A 24,737-nucleotide genomic window follows, 5' to 3' on the forward strand; every position below is an offset into this window, starting at 1 on the left:
GGACCGACTAGCGGATGGAGAAGAGGGAGCTAAAGCCAAGCACGAAACTTGGTAGAGAAAGAGGTCCGAGATAACGTAATGTGCGGTCCTGCATTGCTCTTTGTCTTGTTTCGTAGTGAGTCTCCGAGATGCTGACTTATGGGGCTCTTTCAAGATACGCCCGCAGAATTGAGGTCCCACGGGGCAGGGAAATACCTTCGACAATGAAGAGACAGGATCCAGGCACGGCAGAGTTTTCTTCTATCTTGACACCGGCTCAGGGACCAGGCCAGGCACCAAAAAGAGTCGAGATTCAGAGGCTCAGTAGAGAGTAGTAGCCCCACGGCTTCGTGCTCCGCTGACGTGGACATGACGGTGTTCTCCTCCAAGCCTCCAGGTCTTTGCTGCTGACGATTGGCCGTCCTGCAGATTTTTTTGCGAGCCCGACATTTGAGTTGTCAGCCTGTCATTTGACGTTTCTGGGATGAAAAAAACATGATCCGTTACCAGGGGTTCCAGCTTGTGCCTGACGGGAGAGAGAAATCTCTTCACCGTTGACAACCAATGAAGCTCCGTATCCGCCATCCGTGAGACGACTAAACCGTTTCTTCCTGCCGGGATCATGTTGATAGATAGGACAACACCAGGCAGAGAGGGGGGCGGAGGGGTCCGGTCCCCCGGGATTCCGATTGGCGGTCCCGGCTAGCGGACGCGGACGGGATCTACCCGTTAGCGGACCAGTCCGCCCAGACATGTCAGGACCGGAGACGGGACAGGACAGGATCCTTCTTGTGTGACCAACAGCGGCCCAACACACCTCGTCCAGGCATATCCTGTGTTGTGCTGTGTTGGGCCTGCTGCGGCGAGATGGAGAAGTACGAGATGGAGTCAAAACCTGTCAAGTTCACGGTCCCAGAGATGATGAGCATCGAGTGTGCCCCTCAGGGCGTGTATCCTTTTTTTTTTTTTTACTTTTGCCAAGTCATGAAAAACAATCGGAGTGGCATTCGGGCTCCGAATGTTTTCAGGAGTAAGTAAACATCGCTAAGACCAAAGGTCCGGACTGAAACGACCGGCGCTGCCTTGTTGGGTAGCACCGTACTTCGATTGGCGCCGCCGATGTTTTCTCTGCTGTGAATCGATTCCTCAGTAGGTGGGAGTACGCCTAGGGAATGTGATTTGGGTCAGATTGAATTTACAATATCGTCATCCTGGGCTCCTGGGGCGGATGGTGTCGAGTTACATCTCTCCATCCTCCTGGACTGGCATTATTGACTCGTTGGTAGGTCCATTATCGAATCTCACGCCCCTGGATGGCCATTGAGGGTTATGAGTTCGAGGGTAAGCTGTTCCAGCACCGCTGGCTTAGTTACTATCACTGCTTCCTTTCAGTAGGTCGTCCCCTGTAGGCCGGTGGCTCGAGTAGTTCACTCGTGAGGAATCCAACAATCTATTTACATTGAACATCTATGTAAACCAACTACACTCCATAACTAAGAAGGAGCATTGAAATCTTCTAAACTACGAGACGGACTGATAGAGTCACTGCTCGTCAAAGTAAGGGGCTAGATGGTACTTCTAGTGTAGACATCTTTGCTCCTCAGTACCGCTTTGAAGACGCCTTGAGAATCTTGTTTGCAGCATGCGCAGCAGCAACCATGATAGAAGCCTGAGTGTTGCCAGTAGGAACCTCAGGATGCATACTGCCATCAACGACAAACAAGTTCTTTGTGCCCCAGACCCGAGTATCAGGGCCTACAACGCTACGTCCATCATTCTTAGCACCCATGTTTGCAGAACCGAGATGGTGGTTTCCACTGTACGAGACCTCCAGGATCGTCTCGGCGGTGAGATTGCTGGGCACGGTCAAGATGCTGCCTGGCTTGCGCGCGTAGCCCAGGAGCTCGTCGACAAACGTCTTGAGGGCCTCGCGGTCGCCCTCGGTGTTGAGGATGGGCTTCTGGGTGATGTTGGTCCTGCCGTCAGCCGTGATCTCGAGGGTGCCCACAGACGTCAGGCCATGGGTGAGGTACACCTTGGCCTCGATGGTGTTGTTAGAGGGAGCGTTGACGGTGCCCTGCACGTAGCGGGTCACACCGTCGCTGCCTTCGACGCTCTTCCAGAAGTTGAGGCGCTGTCCAGACTGGGCGAGGAGACCACTGCCCTGAGCAAACAGATCGACGGACTCCTGGTTTGGCTCAGTCCAAGCTGTCTTAGGAAGAGCTGTAAGTCCCTCCTTGGTCTGGAACTGAACGAGGACAATGGGGTGGTCCTGCAGATGCTGTCCAACAGGAAGCTCGATCCATTGGGTTCTTGGAGGCAGCTTGATGCCCGTTGATCCTGAAGCAACGATCTGAAGCTGCTTCTTGGGCCCGATGCCAGAGTTGAAAAGGACACGGGGTGTTGAGTGAGTGCCGGAAGCTAGCACAACAGAGCCGCCCTTGTTCAGCTTGATGACCTCTCGAGAGCCATCCTTGTGCTCAACCTCGACGCCAGTGACGACAGGTCCCTTGCGGACGGCACGGAGGACCATGGCGTTGAGCTGAAGGCTAAAGTTGGGGAGGGCCTCTGCATCAGGGAGGATATCGCGAACAGGACCACCTCGAAGTCCATTGCTGATCTGATCCTGTCAGTTTGATTCAACATCTGTCTGTTTAGGAAAACTCACCAGCCACGGGGGATGGGTAAAGACCTTGTCTTTTGATTCAGCATCGTGGAGGGCGTCGACTTCATCCCAACCGTTGCTCTCCAGGAACTCGGACATGATCTCGAATGCACCGTTATCGTGGTGCTTTCCATTAGCAGAAGGAAGAATGCTTCCGGGCATACGCTTGAAGATACTCTCAGCGGCATCGGCCACGCCGTCTTCCCACCTCCATCCCTTGGGCCAGGCCTCAAAGTCGGCAGCTCGAGGCCTGATATACATCAGAGCGTTGAGCACGGTAGAACCACCGAGCAGACAACCCGCTGAGGCGGCAATGTCCCTGCACCACTGGATGGTTGGCGAAGTGTCGGTATGGAAAGCCATGCCGGGAACGTCATACGCCGTGACGGTCTCGTTCCACTTCATCAAGTCATCGCGATTGCCCGTAGCGTAGTACGAGGGGCCACCTCGCTCGATGAGAAGCACGCTATGGCCAGCATCGGCAAGACGCTCAGCAACGACCAGGCCGGAAGCTCCAGCTCCAGAGATGATGTAGTCGTAGGTGGTGCTTCGAGTAGAGGCGGATGATTGCTTAGCCGTGACCGTAGAGGCCAGGCCGAGCAATGCTGAGCTGGAGAGTATAGCCAACTTCATCTCGTCAGTACACACAGGAAATACAGCTACGAGAGAACGGTAATAAAGTTCACATGACGACTTTTCAGTGCCTATAAGTACCTCTATACGTGAAGGAGATTAGATGAGATTGATAACATCCACCATCACGACCCACTCGCGGAGGCTGCTTGATAGAGAACAACTACCGAAGCAGAGTGGATTTGATGGTGGATAGAGTATCATCGTGAGTATAAACAAGGCAATGGCAACTGCCGATCCCACCCTTTAGATCAGGGGGATTTAACCATAAAAACGTCTCAAATGCCTCATAATGGGAGATGGAGTTGAACTTGACAGTGAGGATAGTCAAGCATAGCAAGCTGTCTATGCTTGGGAATAGTTGTTAATGATATATGGAAGCCATTTATCCACCATCACTCAATCATCCGGCAACAATGGATGAAAGGACCCTTGGGCAACCAGGCTTCTTCCTCGTGGATTCCTCGGAGTCCAAACATCGGCGTTGATGCCGAAGCGATCAGAGGATTTACGAGATTGACCTGCCATTTGCACGTATTTAGAAGGTCAAAATGGATACAATGGAGCTCTGTTCTTGTCCGTGAAACCCTAGCCCGCAGAACTATCCTCCACTTCTGCCAAGTCCAGTCCTTGACAGAATGTTTTTCCTCTTGTTCTTGGAGGACATTCGCCATCTTTACGGGGACATTTGTAAGCCGTCATCTCTTGGGTAGCACTGGGGAATAGTTAGGTAGTTCTTCAAGCCGATAGGCCTGGAGTGAAGGGCCCATGAACTACTCCGGAGCACCCGACACCGAGTTCTACATACAAATCATGATTCAGTAGTCACAGTTCAAGTCTGAGTGGTGAAAGTATCTAAAACAAGCTATGTAGTTCCACGGTAGACGCGGCTCTTTCAAAGACGGCATTTTGACAGTACCCAAGGTGAGCTGGTTCACTCCCCTAGATACAAGTGCCTTGATTCAGAGCCGAATTCAAGCGGATATACCTGCAAGGGGTTCCTGACGGCTTCTGTGTACCTGAGGCAATGCAGAACCGCGGTGAGCACTAGGTCCTGCCGCCATAGCCTTCTTGGACCCGGCGTGGGGGTAACAGCCTTGGCGGTCATGAGGCTCCATACCGAAAGATCCAAGGCGATTCTTTGCCTCTCCATGTAATTCGAACTAGATACACCCTCTTGGGCTTGAAGCAGAAGGATGCACCAAGGACCGAGGGAATGGAGCCAGATCGAGCAGCATCTTCAGGTGGCTCTCGTGAGCACGGGCTAGCCTAGACATTAGAGTCAAGTCTCTGGGAAGTTGGCTCGAGGTGCATGATGCTCCGATCCCGGCCATCTCCCCGAGACCGCCGCGTAGGGCTTCTTTCTTGGCAGGGATATCAACACGGACCTCTAGGTGAACCGTCAACTGGTTGCCTGTGGAGCATTGTACACGCAGCTGAGGGACAGGGTGGTTGAAAGAAGACTACTTTGGACGCCGATTGAGTAATAGAACTGGTGAGACATTGCTAGAATACTCGGTGATCCTCTCAGGGAATCATCCTTCCATCCCTCATCCTGGCACCTGAGCTTAGATCAGGTAGCTATTCATGTAGGACTGCAAGGCCAACTACTTTCAGCCCTCTACAGCCTGCATCTGCAACCAAACGCCCGGTCTTTCTGCCTGTAGGCAGGCAAGGTTCAAGGGGCGTCAAGACGGACGTGGGGATGGGCTCAGGCATCTCAGTGAGGGAGTGTGTTTATTAGACGCGACGCCCTGTTTCTTTTCTCAAGGATGCCTATCCTACATGTGTGAATCGGTGAGAGATCGGATCAGCCCAAGGCTTGACCGACTTTGACGGGAATTTGCAGCTGTGGCGACGAGGCATCCTTGATCTGCACTTTTCACCGACGCTTCAACTCGGCGAGACTCTGCCGGTGTCATTTTCTCCATTTTTTTTTAAATCCCAGATGTACAGTAGACACAGTCTCCACAAAGGGTTTCATTTGGTAGGTTTAGAGACAAGGCTGAGCGGTGACTATCTGAGCACAGCAGTTGAAGTGCAACAGCATGAGACCCATCAGTCACTTTCGCACAGTTGCAGGGAATGTATGTTGATAGGCGGAGCAGTGTAACTCGTCTCTGTGTTTATGTCATGCTTCTGGAGTTTTTGGGCTGAAACTATTGGATGTCTTACTGACTGTCAACTTGTCGGGCCCTGCTTGAGCGACCACTCACGTCTGAAGATTGCACGTGTGCTCTAGTGCATGTATATATCCGTCCTTGGCGATGCATCGTTAATGGTCAATTCTTTAATCGGTGCAAAGCATTTGACGTGTTATACTCCATATTCACATGTTGTATTTGTAGGTTATGTCTTTGTTGACTTGTCTTAATTCTCTTGATGGCATTAATTGATGGAACAATAGACGGTGCAAACAATGGCCGCGATAACTCAGCTATTGAAGATTCAATTCTCCCAGTTGGGAAAAATAAACTCACTCAGCACCAGCTCGGACAATTTGGCTGTGGCCGAAAAAATTACAGTGATTAACAATTCCCCCTCTTCCCAAAGGGTAAATGATGCTGCCTGCATCTCATCTCAATTCGCCTCATTCTCACATCCTCACTTTCGGATCAACTACACCATTCGGATCGGCTCCACCACCACATTTGAACCCCAAAGCGGGCATCATACCCTACACGGTACAATAAGTCGCAGCTCAATACAGTGCTCTGCTATTGTGCCGTATCCACGCTATTTAACAGACTTCTTGGGCTTCTCCCCTCCCCTTCGCCATGTCACATCTCGACAAAGAGGCCAAGCGGATGCTTAGTCCTCAACTCGATCAACTCAACACCAAGAGATCTCGATCAGTTTACGTCGTCGAAGAGTCTCCTGGAGGAACCATGAGAGAGATGGATCCCACCGACCGCCACCCGCCAGTTCCTGGCTCTTCTGCCTCTGGCCATGCCGATGCCCCCCAGGCTGAAGCTGGTCCTTCTACCCCGGCTCCTGTCTTTGAATCCTCCAGCTCTGGCTCTTCCGGAAACGAGACTCTCGGTTCCAACAACTCGACTCCCAAGGCAAAGGTCGTCAACGACAACTCTGCCACGCCCCGCGTTGGTCCCTCGAACTCTGATAAGAAGGCCTCGCCCAAGATCGCTGACCAGGCTCTCCCTTCGCAGCCTCTTCATCGCGTGGTGCCCAACTATGACCTCTCCGAGGAGCATCTCAAGAAGCTCACGGTCCGCGAGAAGCTCCGAAAGGGCATCGCCATGAACTTTGCCCAGAGCCTGTCCCTTGGCGAGGCGCTCCGGGACAAGGCCAACACCGAGGGTGGCCTCGAGAGCGCCGTCACCATCACCGGCATGATGCAGAGACTTGACATGGAGAAGAATATGGATCCTGAGTTGTCTCACTCTCACTTCCTGCGCCGTGGCCTCAACGAAGCCGACATGGTCAACCGGGCCCTGACCAACAAGAGACCTGGAGCGGGTGAGCCCGACAACTATCGGGACCTGAGAACGCAGCACTACTTCAGCCGCCTTCCCTCTGTGTAAGTTATTCGACTCTTCTGATTTCACCAGGACAAGTCAGCTAACATGGTGCCAGGGTCGCTGCCAGTGAGAGACTCCAGGCCATCACCGGTTCCGCCAACTACCATCGCTTCGAGCCGGGCCCCATGCCTGGCCGTCCTTTTGGCCAGATTATGCTGGTTGAGGACTTTGACCCCGTCAAGGATTTGCCCCAGGTCGGCAAGACCTCTGATGCCACGTCTGGCCTGATGGCTCACCTTTGGTCGGGATGTGCCAAGTACGGCTACAAGAAGCTCGAACTCGACAGCCTCGTCTTCAAGCAGAACATCAGAGAGAGCCGACTGGTCAAGCGGAGCGTGCCCGGCAGCGAGTGGAACTCCCCCGATCTTAATCCTCACACCATCATGAGCCTCGACGCTCAGAAGGGCAGCATCACCATGTACCAGTCCCTCATGTAAGCTTCCCTTCACATCTGCAGACCACAGCAAGGCTAACCCGTGATTCACAGTGCTCTCCCCGATGGAAGACTCCAGAACTGGACCTGGTTCAGAATCCGCAAGCCCATCGTCGACATCGATGGCGCCGTCCCCTCCGCGCTGGTCGACATGCACTACTCGGTCCTGGTGTTTGCCGCCCCTTCGTCCCAGATCGAGAAGGTCAAGGAAGAGTAGAACCCACCTTTGACCACTCCCCAGACTGAACACAAGGATGAGAACGAGAAGCCCCAGGCCGCGAAGAAGGCGTCCCAGATCCCCAGCCTCGGTGACTTTAGCCAGCTCAAGCTGACTCCCTACACCAAGACGCCTGGTCGCCAGCTGACGCTCGAGTGGAAGTTCACCAAGGACGGCCTCCCCAGCTTTGCCATCTCGCCCCTCCCGAACCATATCCGGGCTCGTGGTTTCCCGTCCGACTTCCTCTGGGTCGACTGCGCCCCTTACTACAACGGCCGAGACAGCTGGTGGAAGACTGTTCGTGACCTGGCCAAGAACGACCGTGGTCACTGGGATTTTATCCAGCAGCAGATGGCGAGCAACTTGTGCTTCGTCGAAGTCAAGTCCAAGCATGGCGCCGAATGGACCACCATGTATCCCGAGTCCCGAGACAACACCACCGTCGATGTCAAGGGCAAGGGCAAGGCCGTCGACAATGGCAACGCCAACATCAACCAGGCCAATACCAACATGAACGCCAACGTCACCGTCGCCGCTCGTGCTGGTCCCAGTGCCAACAACAACGGCATTGCTGGTTCCACCATGCCCTCCGCTTCGGGTCCCGGTGTCCGCCGCCGTGGCAAGAAGGTGCGCGCTTCCGGGCTGCGCAACGAGGTCCGCCAGGACTGAGACCTTTTACGTAGAGGTCTACCATCGTGTCAACCACGACACACCGACACATTTTTGATCGATCGACTATCGCAGAGGCTGCCGGAATGAGCGACATGGATGTCAGCTCCAGAGTATCAGCCAACAAGAACCCTACCTACGCACAGCGTGATGATGAAAAAAGGAGTGAAGTGTGACGTGAGGATAGGGTCAAGTAAACCAGGCACAGGGAGATTGCCTGAGGAATCGGATCTTTTTTTGGGAGCATTTCGACCGGTAGCGGAACCATGGGAACACATCGTAGCTGAGAGTTCACTAGGTAGTCCAACACGGATATGAATGTTAATAGGCCCGACCAACTCGTGATGCCAAGGCTCGAGGTGACGTATGTCGTGATGGTAGATCTAGTGTTGATTCAGATGCTCACTTCTTCTTCTTCCCTTTCGTCTTGCCTTCCTTCTCCTTTCCCTCAGCCATACCGGCCCGCACAAATGCGTCCCTCGCCACCGCGGTGATCAGCCTGAATCTCTTGGACCCCAACTGCACACCACCATACCATCGCGTGACGACGACGGCCGCGTCCCAGAGGTCCATGGCCTGCATCAACTGCATCAGCCGGGCCGCGGCCGCCGTCTCGCCATCATCATCGGCGTGCTGGATGCCCGAGCCACCGTCCCTTATACGCCACGCCGTGATGTTGTGCGTCGCGTTACGGATGCGCTTGTCCGAGTCGAGCAGCGACTGCACGCATAGCTGGGCCTGGGAGGGGCTCGTCACGGGGGCGACGTGGGCGACAAACGTAGACTTGGACTCTGTGATGGGCTTAGAGGGTGTCCATTGAGATTTAGGCAGAACTGTCTGCGCCAGTCGCTTTGAGGACATGTTGGCCTCGGTCTGACACTTGAGGGCCCGAGTATGTCTCTCATAGAATCAATGATATTTGAGTATCATTGGGGTTCTTGTAGATAATTACACCCACAATTAGCATGGCTGAAAAAGCAATGAATTGCTTCACTTGCTTCAACTGTTTCTAGAAGTCTCCAAGCTTTCGAGGCTGAAAAATAAAGGGACGGACCCCTTATCAGCTGTGGAGAGCTCCCTGAGCTTAGCCGGCCCTCGATTGGCGGGCTACACGGAGGGGTACAGGGCGGGGCGGGTTAACATTCCACCATGAGCAGCCCGGGCTGGGCAGGTGCCAGCGAACAGGAAGGAGCAGGGCACCACTCCCAATCCCATATTGGAGCCTCCCCGCCAAAAATCAACATCCACCACTGAAAGTTTTCTGGTCCATGTGCGCGCCCCTCTCAACAAACTGCTAATCTCCTCCCTCCTTCTCCCCTTTGCCCTCATCGACGTCTGAACTGAACCCCCGAATAGCGGCTAGAGCTGCTGCCCCCATCTCCAAGACGAAGACGACGACTCCTCGTTCCTGCAGCTCTCCTCGCCGTTGAGCCGCTCCCGCTCCGCCTGCGCCGTTGCCAGCCCTGGGAGCAACGTTGCCCCTTCCTCCCCCACCTGCTCAACGACTGTACAAACTATAGAAGGAAGACAGTCACCATGCAGGCTCCCGTAGTGGTTATGAGTGCGTCCGAACTCTCCCTGTACTGAACTCCAACGCTGACTATCATCCCTCAGACACAAACAGTGGTGAGAGGCAGACTGGCCGCAAAGCTCAGCTGTCCAACATCGCCGCTGCCAAGACGTGCGTTCCCGCCATTGTCCCCTTCCGAGTCGCATGCCCGATCCTAACAATCCAGACAGTGTCGCCGACATTATTCGATCATGCCTGGGCCCCAAGGCCATGCTCAAGATGCTGCTCGACCCCATGGGCGGCATCGTCCTCACAAACGACGGCCATGCTATCCTCCGAGAGATCGAGGTTTCCCACCCCGCCGCCAAGAGCATGATCGAGCTCAGCCGGACACAAGATGAGGAGGTCGGCGACGGAACTACAACCGTCATCATCCTGGGTAAGAAGGTATAGAGCTGCCTGGTCGAGCGAAGTACTGACACCCCTGCCAGCCGGTGAGATCCTGGCACAAGCTCTGCCCCAGCTCGACCGCAACATCCACCCCGTCGTCATCATCTCCGCCTTCAAGCGCGCCCTAAAAGACGCCCTCGAGATCATCGAGGAGATCTCCCTGCCAATCGACGTCGACGACGACAAGGCCATGTACCAGCTCATCTCGTCTTCTATCGGCACCAAGTTCGTTTCGCGATGGATGGACCTGATGTGTGACCTCGCCCTCAAGGCGGTCCGGACGGTGACGTGGGAGGCTGGCAACGGCAAGACCGAGGTCGACATCAAGCGATATGCCCGAGTTGAGAAGGTTCCCGGCGGCGAGATTGAGGACAGCAAGGTCCTCGACGGTCTCATGCTCAACAAGGACATCACACACCCCAAGATGCGCCGGCGCATTGAGAACCCCCGAATCGTTCTCCTCGACTGCCCCCTCGAGTACAAGAAGGGCGAGTCCCAGACCAACATTGAGATTACCAAGGAGGACGACTGGAACCGCATTCTGCAGATCGAGGAGGAGCAGGTCAAGGCCATGTGCGAGGCTATTATCTCTGTGAACCCTGATCTCGTCATCACCGAGAAGGGAGTGTCCGGTGCGTCTCCAACACCCTTGATATATGAGATGACATTACTAATCCAGCCCAGACCTTGCTCAGCACTACTTCATGAAGGCCAACATCACAGCTCTCCGCCGAGTCCGAAAGACTGACAACAACAGAATAGCTCGTGCCACCGGCGCCACAATCGTTAACCGAGTAGAGGATCTCCAGGATTCGGATGTTGGCACCCGATGCGGTCTGTTTGAGATCGAGAAGATTGGCGACGAGTACTTTACCTTCCTCACGAAGTGCCAGGACCCCAAGGCCTGCACGATCCTTCTCCGCGGCCCCTCCAAGGACGTGCTCAACGAGATTGAGCGAAACCTGCAAGATGCCATGGGCGTTGCACGCAACGTCATGTTCCACCCTCGGTTATCGCCGGGTGGTGGCGCCACAGAGATGGCTGTCTCTGTGAGGTTGGGCCAGCTGGCCAAGAGCATCGAGGGTGTGCAGCAGTGGCCCTACAAGGCCGTGGCAGATGCCCTTGAGGTTATCCCTCGAACTCTGGTGCAGAACGCTGGCAAGAGCCCCGTCCGCGTGTTGACAGATCTGCGAGCCAAGCAGGCCGAGGGTAAGAGCTCTTGGGGTGTCAACGGCGACACTGGTGCCATTGCGGATATGAAGGAGTATGGAGTCTGGGAGCCCCAGGCTATCAAGCTGCAGAGCATCAAGACCGCCATTGAGGTATGTATATCCGTCTCGAGTGTTTTCAGGCTGCAGGATGCTGACAATTATTTAGGCTGCCTGCCTTCTCCTCCGAGTAGACGACATCTGCAGTGCCAAGAAGGCCCAGCAGGTTGGCGCTCCCGGCGGTGGTGGCGAGGAGTAGAGCGGGGACGACAATGTGAGGTTACTGTGATATACACCCGACTCAGGTCAGAAAGGGAGGTGTGGATGCGATTCGGGCTTGTTAGATGTCTGTTTGGACTGGTCATACCCCCCTTGTACTAGCCGAAAGAGCAAGATAGACAAAACAACGGAGAGGAGAGCTGGGGCGTGTATGCAATGGCGAATGCTCCGGCGACTCATCCGCCAGGATGAAGGAAATGGGTATCACATGAATTACCTGGCGAACCAATATTGTCGCTCCTACGTACAGGTTCTCGCGAACCATTCCTCCGCCTACGATCTCGATCTCGATCCTGTGCTTTTAAAGTACCCTGCCTCTCCCATGACCGTGTATATGTGTGGTGTAACTATTACTGAAAGTTGCGATTTGCTGTGTCTCATTCAGTCATCGTCATGGATGACTAGGCCGACAGGTGCCGCAGCGGGTGTTGACTCTTCCTCCTCGTTTTGCTTCTTGGTTGCAGCAGAGCCAGCGGCATCGTCTTTGGCGTCCTTGTCCGTGCGCTGAGAGTCACCGTCTGGCCGCGTCGTCGTTGTCGATGCTTTCTTGTCAGCTCCTGACTTGGCGGCTGGGCCTTTACCCTTCTTTGCCTTTCGGGCCTTCATCTTCTCCCTCTTCTCACGGTTCTTGCGCGTGCGCTCCTCGTCCTTGCGATCGCGCTCAGTCTTGTCCTTGTCAAACTCCTCCTTATCCTTCTCCCGACGCAGCTCCTCATCCATCTCGCGAAGGCGCTCATACTCACGCCGGCGACTGGCCTTGTAAACGTGGAACTCTCCTGAGCCAGCTCCGGCACTGGAACCTTGAACGTTGGTAACGATCTCTGGGGGCGCAGAGCGAGAGGCACCGCCAGAAGACGAGGATAGGGAGCCGGGGATTTGGATGTTCTGGTCGGGCTTTGCGAAGAGGGCGTCGACAGAGGCGGCCTGCGCAGAGACGGGGGTGAGGGCGCGCTTCTTGGTGGGACGGTGGGAGCGGGGATCGGCCGAGGTTGGGACGGACTCGGGGCCGGGGGCGGACATGATTGTGCGAGGAGGGGGTCGCGGTAGCTGATAGCTTCTGTGTTGATAGTTGTGCTGTAGGTGTAGGGTCCTGCTGGTGCTGGGATGAGGATGGGCCGAGTGAACGCGTGAGCGTCAACGTCAGAGGGCGCGATAGGCGAACCCGAGGATCGTCGGCGCGTGATGGCTAAAGTGAAGATGAGGGGGGAGAGATGCACAGTTATGTAATTCAAACAAGGACCATGGCATAGAGCGGTCAGCTGTCGATGCGATGCGACTCGACACGTGAAAAAGGTGATGCGGGTAGATGGGTTGAGATGGACGATGTGATGGAGGGGACGGGAGGAAGAAAAAGCGTTAGCAGCTGAAACCCGCTTATATCGCCTCTAATCGGGAACCAACTCTAAGCCCCAGGCAACCTTGTCTAACCCCTGCCTAACCATAATTTTGATCTGAATTTCTTCACTTTTTCAAGAGGGGAATTGCAATCGCCATCTGGCCAGCTGTAGCTTGGGCATAGCTACCTAGCTACCCGGGCAGCTACGCGAGCTTCTCTCGGGGCCGATCAGGGATATCGGCATTGGCGGTAGATACCCAACCTGAAAGATAACGATATCCAATTCCAGGCGGGGATCTGATGAGGGTGGCGGATGATGCTGCCAAGGTCAGTGGACAGCTGCAGCGGGTGTGCCTGGGGGGCCATGTAATGGAGGGTCATCAGGGCCTCTGAAAAAAAAATCCCTAACTGTCACTGAGCTGAGAGACAGGGGACGGGTAAGCGCGCGGTAGTTGACTCCATGGTGCCAGGCACAAGGCACAGCAAGCCACAGCTTACATGGTACTGTGTAGCACCTTTGTCTAGCAGCGCCAAGCAGCAGCTGAAGCTGGAGGGCATCCAGGTGATCAAGACACCAGACTCCCAAGAGGAAGAACGGGTAATAGTAGATACCGAAAATAGCCTCTCCTGGCACACAATACAGCCTATGTTGGCTGTTAGCGGCTAATGGCGCTTCCCGTACACGAATCGTCTCGCCATTCCGCCATTATCCTCCCAATGAGGCTCAACTACGTAACTCGGATTGATGCAGATGGGCAATGCCGAAACCAAACAAACAAGGGGAGGGTTACAGCACGAGATTGAGGGATGCGGCGGAAACGAAACACCGAGAGATAATGGAGGGCAGACAGGCCAGTAGGGGAAAAAAGTGCCAGAGACACGAGAGACAGGTCTGCAGCAAGGGCATGGCAGGTGTCAACATCCGGATGATCAGATCCATCCAGCAAAAACAGGCCAAGTTACTTGATCTGGCGCTGCAGGACCCCAGGATTGGCCAAGACCCCTCCCAGATTCTCATGATCTTTCTTCCAGGAAGCGAGCACGCAAGGGCCAGCCAAGCTCCGAGCGGACGGGTCGGGCAAGACAAAATCATATGATGTCTGGCCGGACATCGTACATGACGATGCAAGAGCACATGCTGCTCAGCGGATATTCTCCGCCGCCGCCCTGGGCATGGCCGGAGATGTGCTGCACTTCGCTCGAACCGGGGGGGACGCTAAAGAGTCCGGGCTCTCTGTCCTGTGCGGGCTGGGCTGGACAAGAGGAAAGGATATCTGACCGTTTGCGGGACCTGCCCTTCCCCCATGCACCAGATCGCGCCATGGAACCTGAATTCCTTTTCCCCTCGTGTCTCACCCGATGGGATCATGCATAGGGCCGGGGTGCCGTTCGCTAGCTCCGTCTTCGGGGTCTTCCATGGGCTGTTTTGCCTGTTTTCAAAACACCCGGAGGCTCGTCTTCTGTGACTCTTTCACATTTCGGCGGTGACGAGGGGACGGGATTGGCCGACGACGGCGGAACGCCATGTGTGCTCAGAGGGTTGGCAATGGACGATTCACAGATGCGAGAACGCTTTGAAGGAATGCGAGCTCGAAAGTGACGGGAGAGTGGACAGATGGCGGGGCGGCTCCGGCCCAGGGGACCTGGCTGGAGAGGTACGTCCTTACCTTTTTGAGCGCTTCATGTCTGGGAAGGTGCGTGCCTTCCTGCCCTGGTGGGGACTTCCCGGGATTCACTGGCAATGGTTGTGGCTAACTAACGTTAGCGGGGCAGGTTCGGAAACATGGTTGTGCGCTGTAAGAACCTAGGAAGGCATGTCAATCAATGAATGGCAAGAGCGTCTGTCTGGGCTGTCTCAGGACCCTCGTGAGCCAACGAGCGGCGACTGGATTACACAAGCCTCACTAAAAACCACTTGCACTTAGTTTTCTGTGACGCTCCTTCTTCTTGCATCTTCCACTTTCTTTTTCCTCCTTTTTCTTATATCTCCACGATAGACCCGATCTCATCTACTTCCTTTCCCCATTCATATCCACCCAGAGCAAATTGCATCACCAACACCATCATCACCACCACCACTTACAATTCAGCCTCTGACCGCCCGATTGTACCCGCCCTCCACCACCTCCAGCTTCACATACTCGCTCCCCAACGTCTCGTCAGCTCTCTCTGCTAGATAGCAGCGTCCCCAATTAGCTTTCCACTGCCACTGGGCATCACATACACATCATGGCCAAGCCAAGATTAATCATTCTCGTCCGCCACGGACAATCTGAGGGCAACAGTACGTTTCTCCCCTCCCTCTAGCGCCCACCTCTGTTCATGCACCTGGCTTACAACCCCTCCAGAGAACCGTGATATTCACCAGACCGTGCCTGATCACCGAGTAAAGCTCACACCAGAGGGCTGGAACCAGGCCCACGATGCTGGCCGCCGTCTTCGTGAACTGCTCCGCCCCGACGACACCCTCCACTTCTTCACATCCCCCTACCGCCGAACCCGGGAGACAACAGAAGGCATCCTCGACAGCTTGACTTCGGACGACCCCGACCCGTCTCCCTTTTCGCCGATCTAACATCAAGGTGTATGAGGAGCCCCGGTTGCGTGAGCAGGACTTTGGCAACTTCCAGCCATGCAGCGACGAGATGGAACGCATGTGGCAGGAGAGAGCCGACTACGGCCACTTCTTTTACCGCATCCCCAACGGAGAGAGTGCCGCCGATGCCTACGATCGAATTAGTGGTTTCAACGAGAGTCTTTGGAGGCAATTTGGCGAGGACGACTTTGCCAGTGTCTGCGTTCTAGGTAAGAGATTTCTGCACCATGATCTATACTCTTCTTGTCTTGCGTACTAACAAACCTGCCATTAGTCACCCACGGACTCATGTCCCGTGTCTTTCTTATGAAATGGTATCATTTCACCGTCGAGTACTTTGAGGATCTCCGCAATATCAACCACTGCGAGTTCCTCATCATGCGCAAACAGGATGATAACGGCAAGTACCTTCTTGAGAACAACCTTCGCACTTGGTCTGAGTTGCGACGCGAGCGCAAAGACAAGGAAGAGAGGGATAGGGAGAAGGACAGCACCAAGCTTCAGCGCACCAAGACCTTTGTCGTCACCCGTCGCTGGGGTGGGTGTCCTAACGGCTGCGATCATAGCCGCCACTATGTCAAGCGCGAAGACCTCGAAATTATGCGCAAAAAGGATCATGAGAATGGAGGCCCGACCCCCTATGGAGAGGCTAACAGCCCGGGCGGCGCTTTGACGGGAGGTCGGAAACAAAAATCTCAACTTGCCTTGGCTATCGCCGCCAGCAGCAGTGAGAAAGCCACTCCCGACGCTGCAGATGACGGCGGCCCGGAGATCGACATCACGGCGAACCACGAGGGCAAGTCGGTTTCTGATCTTATGGACACCCCCTCGATAATATCATCCGAAGATCACGTTCAATCTCCTTACCTGCACGTTGGCCGTGATGGTGGCGGCACCTACTCAGGCCATACATCCGCTGCTGAAACCGACGACTCCTCGGAAGACGAAAACACAAGTCTGCAGCGCATCGCATCTCTCAACGCTCACCTCAAGACCTTGGCAGATAAGAACTCCAACAACGGGGCGCCTCCCAAAGCCGGCCCTGAGCGTTTGACATATGCCACTGATAAGAATGGTCCAGAAGAGTTCCCCCGGTCTAACCGCCTGGGTGACGCCTCTCCTGAGTCATCTTCAGAGGGCGAGGGCGAGCGTCTTGAGGACCTGGACCATGCTGAACACGAGGACCGCAGCATTCACGGCAGCGTCTACTAAGCAAGCCAACGACTTCTCTTTCACTATCTACTTACGACCGCTATGTAATCGAAAATGATGGGTGCCAGCTTGCGGATACAGCTTGAGCACGGGACGGGGTGTGTTTCTTGGCGATACTCTTGCTTCTCACTCGGTAATGACGAAATTGGAATTGGAAATTGGTTGACAGGAGCACGGGGAAAATAATGGGAGGAGATGACTATGCAGGCATGGTTTTCCACCTTTTTTAGGCATTTGGGGGCATCAAGCAAGATAGCATTTGTTCATGATTAGCATCCATCTCCATACCCATGAAAAGCAGTATTGATTCAATTTATATGCTCAAGGCATCAACATCACAATGCGTCAAGTGTAACGAAGACTCTTGTTTGAACTTTTGTTTTGTCTTGGTTTTATCCTTTTGAATTGGATTATAACAGCCATCCACACTCAGGGATGTGAAAAAGTGCCATTTCTTCTCCTCCGCCGCATCTCTCGCGGGGTCTAGCTAAACATCAAAAAAGGGGGGATCAAGATGAATAATTCCGCCCTTGCAAAGCATCTCGGTCCCATTTCCCCAAGTACCAAGCCGTTGCCATGCCATTCATTGCCCTTTCCCCAATGCCAGAAACAAGAAACAATCGTAGAAGATAAACACAGGCTTGGACCTCCCTCCCTCATTCTCCGTTTACATCCATTCATTCAGGCCCTGCCAGGTCCTCGTATCCTCACATGTTCCTCTCTACCCCAGCCAGAAATGATACCTTTGGAGAAAAAAAACATGATGCTAAAAAGCCAGGTCATTGGCTTGAAAAGTCCAACAGAACAAGGCAGACACAGAAAAACATAACTCCTTGACGCCATCTCCCATCTTCGAAACCCCCTCCCAAAGATACCCATATCTTCCAGAAGTGCAACACAACAAGAACATAGGCTCCAAAAAATATAGGCCACGGGTATAGAATTACTCCTCCAAGCCACACACGCGCCTCCGGGAGGCCAGTGATGCTATAGTGATGCCCCGTGTTATGCAAAATGCCAGTAACCCGACCAAAGCGGGATACTCGCCCTGGGTATGAAGGAGAACCATAAAAGGTAGAGGACTTCAACATGTCGAAGAACAGAATGCCCAGCAGTGGGCAAGGCGAGACATGAGCGTCGACTCGCCATGAGCGTCGACTCGCCATGAGCGCCGGAGAGCGTGGAATACACCTCCCCATCAGACCAGCTCCTTGATCCGTTCTTAGGTCTATTCTAACAAGGCAACAGTCCACGTAGGGACCTTGCCGCGAGTAACTTGGGTATGAAGCTGAACAAGTCATAAGCCGTAAAAAGTGCAAAACATGGAGAGGAAATGTGGATGTGCTGGTACCCCGTCACAGCATCCACGGTCGGCCAGAGTATCATGATCAAAAGAACCTGGACATGGCCCTACTGAGATCGATGAAGTCGACCGGTTTCGTGACGTAGTCGCTAAATCCCGCCGCGACACACTTGTCCTGCACATCCGACATGACGTTGGCTGACAGAGCGATGATGGGCATGTTGGGATGGCCACTCGACGTCTCCCACTGACGAATCTCACGGCACGCCTGGTAGCCGTCCTTGCGAGGCATGTGAAGGTCACACTACACACACGGTTAGTTAGTCACTGAGGTTCAAGGGATAAGTTGGAAACATACCAAGATGAGAGAGTAGTGGCTATGCGGCTTGGAGAGGACCATTGTAGTGCATTCGACGCCGTCAACGGCGATCTCAACATCCACGCCAATCTTGTTGAGGTACTTCATGAGCACCTTCTGGTTGACAGGGTTATCCTCGACCAGCAACACCTTGTAGCCTTTGTTGCCCATGCGTCGCTCAATCTCTTGGTAGCTAGCCTTTTGGTTCTCAACCATCTGCTGCGCCGTCGAGCGGTTTCGGTCTATGCTCAGGTCGCGCATCTTGTTGGGGTCAAAGATGACGGCGAATCGCGATGGCTTGACGGGCTTGTAGATGAAGGTCACCAGGTTCTCTGAGAGGAGCTGCTCATACTTGGTGTTGGCTGCCAGCTTCATCACTGCCTGCCGCTGCACTGAGTCGGACAGGACGAGGATGGTCGTCTTATCGATCGTCTGCGACCTCGTTATGTCATCCATGAGCGCAATTATGGCTTCTGCTGAAGGAAGGTTGATGACGATATGTGTAAACTTGATGGGATCCTCGCCGCCAATCAATGTCTGCGCCTCCTCGACAGTCGACAGGGCTGTGATTTGATGAGGAACATCCTTGGGCAGAGTCATCTCGATGTGTTGTGTCGTAGCTTCGCGGCTGTGGAACTGAGGGCAGATGATAAGAATCGAGTACATGGGCGGCCGGAAATCCTCAGGCGTGCCACTGCCGTGTGCCAGATGTGTCCCAGGAGAGCTACGGCCTGAAGGCATCTCGAGCTTCATCTGGGACAAGTCTTGACCACTAGCCTTGGCTGCTTCACTGAAGCGAGCCAAGCCAGTGGTGACAGACGTTGCCGATGATCGATCGGTGATGTGTGACTTTCCAGAGCGGACAGATGGGTTTGAGCTGCCGACAGAAACGTCCCCAGGTGAAGTGAACTCGGAGTTCGTCCCTCCAGTGCTGGTACCTTCAATGGCGCGCAGGTGCCGGGGTGGGGGCAGGGGCTTGATGCTGCCAGGAACGCTGTCCACCACCTCTGGTCTTGGGGTAAAGGCTCCCGTTGGTGGGGGACTATCAGGCAGATTTGGATGGTCGTCGGCTGTGGGAAGGCCGAATCGAGCGGTGAATGTAAAGGTAGAGCCCTTTCCAGGAGTAGCCCTGCCTGTCATCGTGCCTCCGTGCAGCTCAGCTAGCTGTCTCGAGATGACAAGTCCCAGGCCACTACCGCCATGTTGACGAGTGCTGCTTCCATCAATTTGACTGAAAGGTTTGAAGATCAGGTCGGCCTCCTCCTTGGAGAATCCACGTCCGGTATCGGTGACGGAAAACTCGAGCATTATCTCGTTCTCGTCCACATCGGAGCCCTTGGCTGTGTACACACGACACCGACTGAAGACTTCACCCTCGGAAGTGAACTTGATAGCATTGCCAGTCACGTTCAGCAGGACTTGGCGAATCCGTACCTTGTCACCCTTGACCCACGCAGGTACGTCAGCCTCGACAAGGTAGTTCAGCTCGAGGCGCTTGGCAATCGCCATTGTTGAAACAAGCTCGTTGACATCCTCGATAAGGGACCGGGTGTGGAACCACTCATATTTCAGCTTCATCATGCCAGCATCGACCTTGGAGAGATCCAAAATGTCGTTGATAATCATGATCAGGCTGTTGGCGCTTGTCTGGATCGTGTTGGTGTAATCGAGCTGCTCTTCGTTCAAGGTAGTATCCTGCAAGAAGCTGACCATACCCGAAATACCAATCAGAGGCGTTCGGATCTCATGGGACATGTTGCTGAGGAATCTGCCCTTGCTCTCCATGGCTTCCTTGAGCTTGGTTTCGAGGAGTTTGTGGTCATTGATGTCGGTAGCAGAGCCAAAGTAGGAGCTGGCACCACTGCCAAAGTCGATGGTATCAATTTCGACACATCGGATGAGATGCCATCGGTATTCTCCAGTCTTGGACAAAAGTCGGACCTCAGTTGTGTATGAAACTCGGCCAGCACTGTCAGTCGCAACCTTGATGATACCTTTACGAGCAAGCTCAGTCAAGTCAGCAGAAGGCCATTCGTATACCGAACTGCTACTCGAGCTGTTGTTTCGAGATAGGGGCTGCTGCAGGTTTCGATGAGGTGAGTCCTGTGGTGTTTGCGGTGTTTGTGTCTTGAGTGCTTGGATCGTGCTCGTCGAGGTGGCTTCGGAGGGTATCGACCCTTGCTGATACACCTTGTTCTCCTCCTCGCGCTTCCGTCCACTGGGTGTGGAAGGCTGGGTTGACGGAATGCGACATTTGGCCAGATCCTCCGGGTGCACAAAGTCCATGAAACCGAGACCGAGCGAATCTGAGAAGCTTTGGCCGGTGTAGGACAGCCACTGTTCGTTGGCAAATGTAATGCCCTCGTCTTCAGTTGCCGTAAAGATAATCTGTGGAATCAGGTTGGCGAGTAGTCGATGTTTGGCCTCAGAGGCTTCAATTTCCTCCTGGCGTGCCGCTTTCAACTCGGCGATGTGCTGGTCATGGATATCCATGTAGGATCCGAGGAACTGCATGATGACCCCCCTCTTATCCTTGGAAGCGACTGCCCTGGCATAAAACCATCGGTAGGCGCCATCGAATCGTTTGATTCGAACAGTCCTAGAAAACTGCTCTCCCGTCCGAACCGAATGCCCCCAAGCCTTAAGATACTCATCTCGGTCGTCAGGATGAAGACTCCCCCAGGGATCTGCAGCGAGGTCGGTGGCTGTCTGTCCTCGATAGGAAAGATATCGACTATTCACCCAGACAATCTCCCCAGTTTGCGGAAGCGCAACGAAGACATGGGCCGGTAGTGAATCGAGAATAAGTCCCTTCAGCCTGTCGGACGGTGGAGGCATGTCGGCTGCTGTAGAATTTATTGAGCCACTTCGAGAGGGAGCAGCAATGGGTGTCGGTCTGGCCGAAAGTGTAGAGCTAGGCGGAAGAGATTGAAAGGTCGAGGCAAAATCAGCACCGTAAGAGTGCAGCATGCTGTGTCCTTGACGAGTGCCACGTCCAGTCTTTGCAGAGTCAGCCAAATTCTCTGCCGAGTTGTCGCTGCCCACGACATCTGAGGCATCTATACTGACAGCCCGCGTATCTGTCTGCGCCGATCGCTTCGTCGCAGAGCTCGTCGATTCGTCGGATGAGGTACGGACTGTCTTATTATCAACAGAAACAACTGGATCTAGTGCTTCCTGCGAGGATGGTGGGCCGCTGAGACGAGAATTTCGCTTCTCTGATGGTGAACTGTCCTTTGATGTTGTCCTCGCTCGGGGGGTGCCTGAGCTAACAAGATTCTCATGCCTTGCAGGCGCTGTCCGCTGCCTGGCACTAAAGTATCCATCTCCCTGCGGTGTTGCGGCAGGACTTGAAGTCGGTGGTGGTCGCTTGTCGGCGAGGAAGCCAACAGGCCCTTGATCCCAGCCAGGCGTCCCGAGAGGGGATCCAGTGGCGCTCTTGGACACTCCAGAGTAATCGCTCGGGCTCGTCATGCTTCCAGCCAAGGATTGATGGGGGAGCATGTCGTCTGCTGCAAGATACGCCATGCCGTCCAGGGGGCGTCCGTCGTGCGCAACCGCGCCAAATCCAGCAGTTTGTGGTCGTTTACGTTGCAGGCCTGCAAGTTCAGTCTCGAGATTGCTGTAGTGCCGGCACAATGAGAAAGTGGTAGCCATATGGGGCGCAAGATGTTCGAGGGAGTGTCGAAGGTTGGAAGGATACGGAATAACGGAGCTCAGTATAGAGAGAATGGCGATAGGGGCGGGCTTGTCTTTCCTGAGGCTATCAGGAGTGCTTCGACCGGCTTCATCGCCAGTCGTGGATGCATTAGCAGCAGGCTCGCTCTTGGCTCGAGAGTGGGACCTTTGTTCCATAAGGGTGCTGTCGAGTTTGAAAGTTCGTGTCGGTTTCGAGAGGAGAACATGGGATAAGGGGATGTGGAGTACTGTCCATGAGTTGTCGACGCCAATGGCCTCTGGCGGGCGTATTCCAGTGTAGTCGGCTGTGCCAGTGTCTGGGTTAAAGGAGTCTTCATCCACCATAGCATCTGTAAAGAAGGGATTCTCCTTGGGGTCGGATCGAACGGCAGGTGAGGGGGCTGGAGATTGTGACCATGGCGAGGGTGGCGCTTGTTCGAATTCCTCGTACTTGGGAGTTGGTGGTCGCGGCCTCTCTTCGTCCAGTCGCCCTTCGAGGCGTGATGCTATCGTCTTTGCTCGGTCGCTGCTGGAAAGGGGCTTACTTCGGGTTGATGGCCGGGAGGCGCTGGTGCCACTAAATATTGACGATAGTTTCGAGAATGAATCGGAACGAGGCCTGCCGGATGTCTTCCTGCCTGCGGGATCAGAGGTCCCCTCTTGGGCAGTCGTCTTTGACTGCTTTGAAGGCTCGGCAGAGGCCTCGTTGGCAAGATAGGGGTAACTTCTCGTCAGTGCAATAGCCCTTCCACGCTCAAGCACTCGCATCACACCACTATGATCAATGAGGGGATCTGCCTCATAATCAAGAGCTTGCAGGACAGGCAAAACACGGCCCTGTCCTTCCTTCTCCCCATGAGCGGGGCCTCCCAACTGGGAATTTGCTGCTCAATGGCGTCGTGCTCATCGAGAGCCGACTTGTTAAGTTTGGCGTAGTCCTCTTGGGTTTCTCGAGGGGTACGGCTGGCGGGGTAATTGCTTTGGCTTCTTGTCAAGTATGAAGGCCGTCGAGAGTGCCCTGGTGAGCGAGATTGGGTCCTCTCCTTGTTCTCCTCATAGGTGGTGAATGAGTGTCGACTCAAAAGGCCGGGTCGGACAGCGGCAGAGTTGACGCGGAGGGTATCATCGGGACTCGATGCCGCAGCGTTGGACCCAGCTGCAGATCGATCATTGTCGCTAGGGCTCAAGATCATGCTGCTGGCCTCCCTTGCAGCCATGTATCCAAGACTCAAGTCATCTTCCTTGTGCTGATTGAAAGTGGCTTTCTGACCCCATGGGACATTTTCGATGTCTGTTGAGTCAGCTGGAATAGCTAATGTTACCCGCTCAGCTTTATACACATCTCTCATAATCTGAACAACAGTATTCCACCAAGCATCCAGGCCAGGTTCGGCCGCCAGCATTAGAGAGAGGTCATACAGGTTAGGGTTGGGAAAGTCGAGGTTTTCAGGTTGAGGGGACATGACGGAAGGGTTGAAAGTGAAGTTGGAGGCGGGTGTCGAGTTCCCCGAAAGAACCTTGTCGTGGGCGGCGATGCCCAAGGCCTCGAAAGAACCGAAGTTGGAGGAACGAGGGGCACCAGTTGGAGACAGGGCAATAAAAGGCCTATGCAGGTACGAAGGCACAAAGCCGGCGGGTGCCATCCGAGGGAAAGGGTAGGATGGGGTACCCGCGATGGGTCCTGGGGTGGGAGCACCTCGAACAGTAGCGCCAGACTCGGTGGAAGTTGTTGTTAGGGTCGATGTATGAAGCGGTGAACTCGACAGCCCCTCCTCAGGGATGGGAGAGACTCGGCTCTTGTCGTTTGGGCTCGCCATCAGGCCTCTAGCCGACAATTCTCGGCGCTCGAGGTCGCGTGCAAGCTTTTCTCGATATTCGTTAAGCTGCTGTTGTGAAGTGGCCTGGCTGGGTGAGGAAGCAGTAACACCAAAAGCTGAGAGCCGGGGGCTCGTTGGGCTGGTGCCAGTGGAAATGGACAATGGTTCGGGGCTGAGGACCGGTCCCTTGGCTACAGAAACAGTGCTTTCGTTAGTAGAATCTCCTGCCATGTTGTTGCTGGCGAGGGCCTGCTTCGCCGGAGCATCAAGAGGGGATGATGGGGGCTGGCGAGGGTGGCGATCCGTCGTCATTGCGTCACGCGCGGTTGGTGTTGCGGTCGCATTTGCAGTCGAATTCGAGATCGATGTCGGCATCACTCGTCCATCTCTTGTTGGGTTCGAGGACGGCTTCTCGGTGAGCGGGGATGGCAACTCGATCAAGGACGAGAAGGTTCGGATCGGCAGGTCGATTTGACGTGAAGGGAACCAAGGTGAAAATATTTCGTCGCCCGTTGGCGAGTTAGGCCTCGGCATGCCTCGTGGCCCAATTTCTATCCTTTCCCTCAGCAGCAGGAGAAAGGGTTGTCGAGTGTAGTCGCGTAGGAAAGCGGATATATCAAGCAAGAGTCGAAAGTCGAACAGTGGAACAAGCTTTGTCCCCCTCTAGCCCCAAGCCAACACTAGCAGCGACAACAACAGCAGCAAAGGCGAGAGTCTGAAACGACTGTGAATGTACGTTTTGTCGATCGTATGTAGGTCAGGATGTGTTGGACCCAGAGACTCGAGAGGGTCGGAAGCGGTTCGGGCGACGGGGCAACGAGCAACAGAGGAGGTTTGAAGTGGAAAATTGGGGGC

The 24,737-nt window shown here is 54.5% G+C and overlaps 8 protein-coding genes across 8 annotated transcripts; 4 read left to right on the top strand and 4 right to left on the bottom strand.

The window, feature by feature from the left end:
- Positions 1–1,579: 1,579 nt before the first annotated feature.
- On the bottom strand, positions 1,580–3,277 carry MRS44_002693 (uncharacterized protein; the record flags this gene model as incomplete). The annotated part of the gene is made up of 2 exons (XM_065622922.1): positions 1,580–2,599; positions 2,648–3,277. The coding sequence occupies 2 exons, from the start codon at positions 3,275–3,277 to the stop codon at positions 1,580–1,582; spliced, it is 1,650 nt and encodes a 549-aa protein (XP_065478994.1).
- Positions 3,278–6,054: 2,777 nt separating this feature from the next.
- On the top strand, positions 6,055–8,135 carry MRS44_002694 (uncharacterized protein; the record flags this gene model as incomplete). The annotated part of the gene is made up of 4 exons (XM_046282942.2): positions 6,055–6,815; positions 6,872–7,249; positions 7,304–7,451; positions 7,491–8,135. 4 exons carry the CDS (start codon positions 6,055–6,057, stop codon positions 8,133–8,135), a joined length of 1,932 nt encoding a protein of 643 aa, XP_046136804.1.
- Positions 8,136–8,537: 402 nt separating this feature from the next.
- MRS44_002695 (uncharacterized protein) lies at positions 8,538–8,996 on the bottom strand (the record flags this gene model as incomplete). The annotated part of the gene is made up of 1 exon (XM_046268147.2): positions 8,538–8,996. One exon carries the CDS (start codon positions 8,994–8,996, stop codon positions 8,538–8,540), a length of 459 nt encoding a protein of 152 aa, XP_046136805.1.
- Positions 8,997–9,671: 675 nt separating this feature from the next.
- On the top strand, positions 9,672–11,562 carry MRS44_002696 (uncharacterized protein; the record flags this gene model as incomplete). The annotated part of the gene is made up of 6 exons (XM_046268145.2): positions 9,672–9,696; positions 9,750–9,816; positions 9,876–10,084; positions 10,137–10,727; positions 10,780–11,417; positions 11,473–11,562. The coding sequence occupies 6 exons, from the start codon at positions 9,672–9,674 to the stop codon at positions 11,560–11,562; spliced, it is 1,620 nt and encodes a 539-aa protein (XP_046136806.1).
- Positions 11,563–11,963: 401 nt separating this feature from the next.
- On the bottom strand, positions 11,964–12,602 carry MRS44_002697 (uncharacterized protein; the record flags this gene model as incomplete). Its single annotated transcript, XM_046268146.2, has 1 exon — positions 11,964–12,602. One exon carries the CDS (start codon positions 12,600–12,602, stop codon positions 11,964–11,966), a length of 639 nt encoding a protein of 212 aa, XP_046136807.1.
- A 2,545-nt stretch (positions 12,603–15,147) lies between these two features.
- On the top strand, positions 15,148–15,493 carry MRS44_002698 (uncharacterized protein; the record flags this gene model as incomplete). The annotated part of the gene is made up of 2 exons (XM_065622923.1): positions 15,148–15,202; positions 15,267–15,493. The coding sequence occupies 2 exons, from the start codon at positions 15,148–15,150 to the stop codon at positions 15,491–15,493; spliced, it is 282 nt and encodes a 93-aa protein (XP_065478995.1).
- Positions 15,494–15,563: 70 nt separating this feature from the next.
- MRS44_002699 (uncharacterized protein) lies at positions 15,564–16,726 on the top strand (the record flags this gene model as incomplete). The annotated part of the gene is made up of 2 exons (XM_046268148.2): positions 15,564–15,723; positions 15,789–16,726. 2 exons carry the CDS (start codon positions 15,564–15,566, stop codon positions 16,724–16,726), a joined length of 1,098 nt encoding a protein of 365 aa, XP_046136808.2.
- Positions 16,727–18,114: 1,388 nt separating this feature from the next.
- Positions 18,115–24,194, bottom strand: MRS44_002700 (uncharacterized protein; the record flags this gene model as incomplete). Its single annotated transcript, XM_065622924.1, has 3 exons — positions 18,115–18,333; positions 18,388–22,859; positions 22,940–24,194. The coding sequence occupies 3 exons, from the start codon at positions 24,192–24,194 to the stop codon at positions 18,115–18,117; spliced, it is 5,946 nt and encodes a 1,981-aa protein (XP_065478996.1).
- Positions 24,195–24,737: the final 543 nt, after the last annotated feature.

This window comes from Fusarium solani (assembly GCF_023522795.1).
Source record: "Fusarium solani strain SB1 chromosome Unknown bctg00000001, whole genome shotgun sequence".
In the NCBI taxonomy this organism is placed as follows: Eukaryota; Fungi; Ascomycota; class Sordariomycetes; order Hypocreales; family Nectriaceae; genus Fusarium; species Fusarium solani.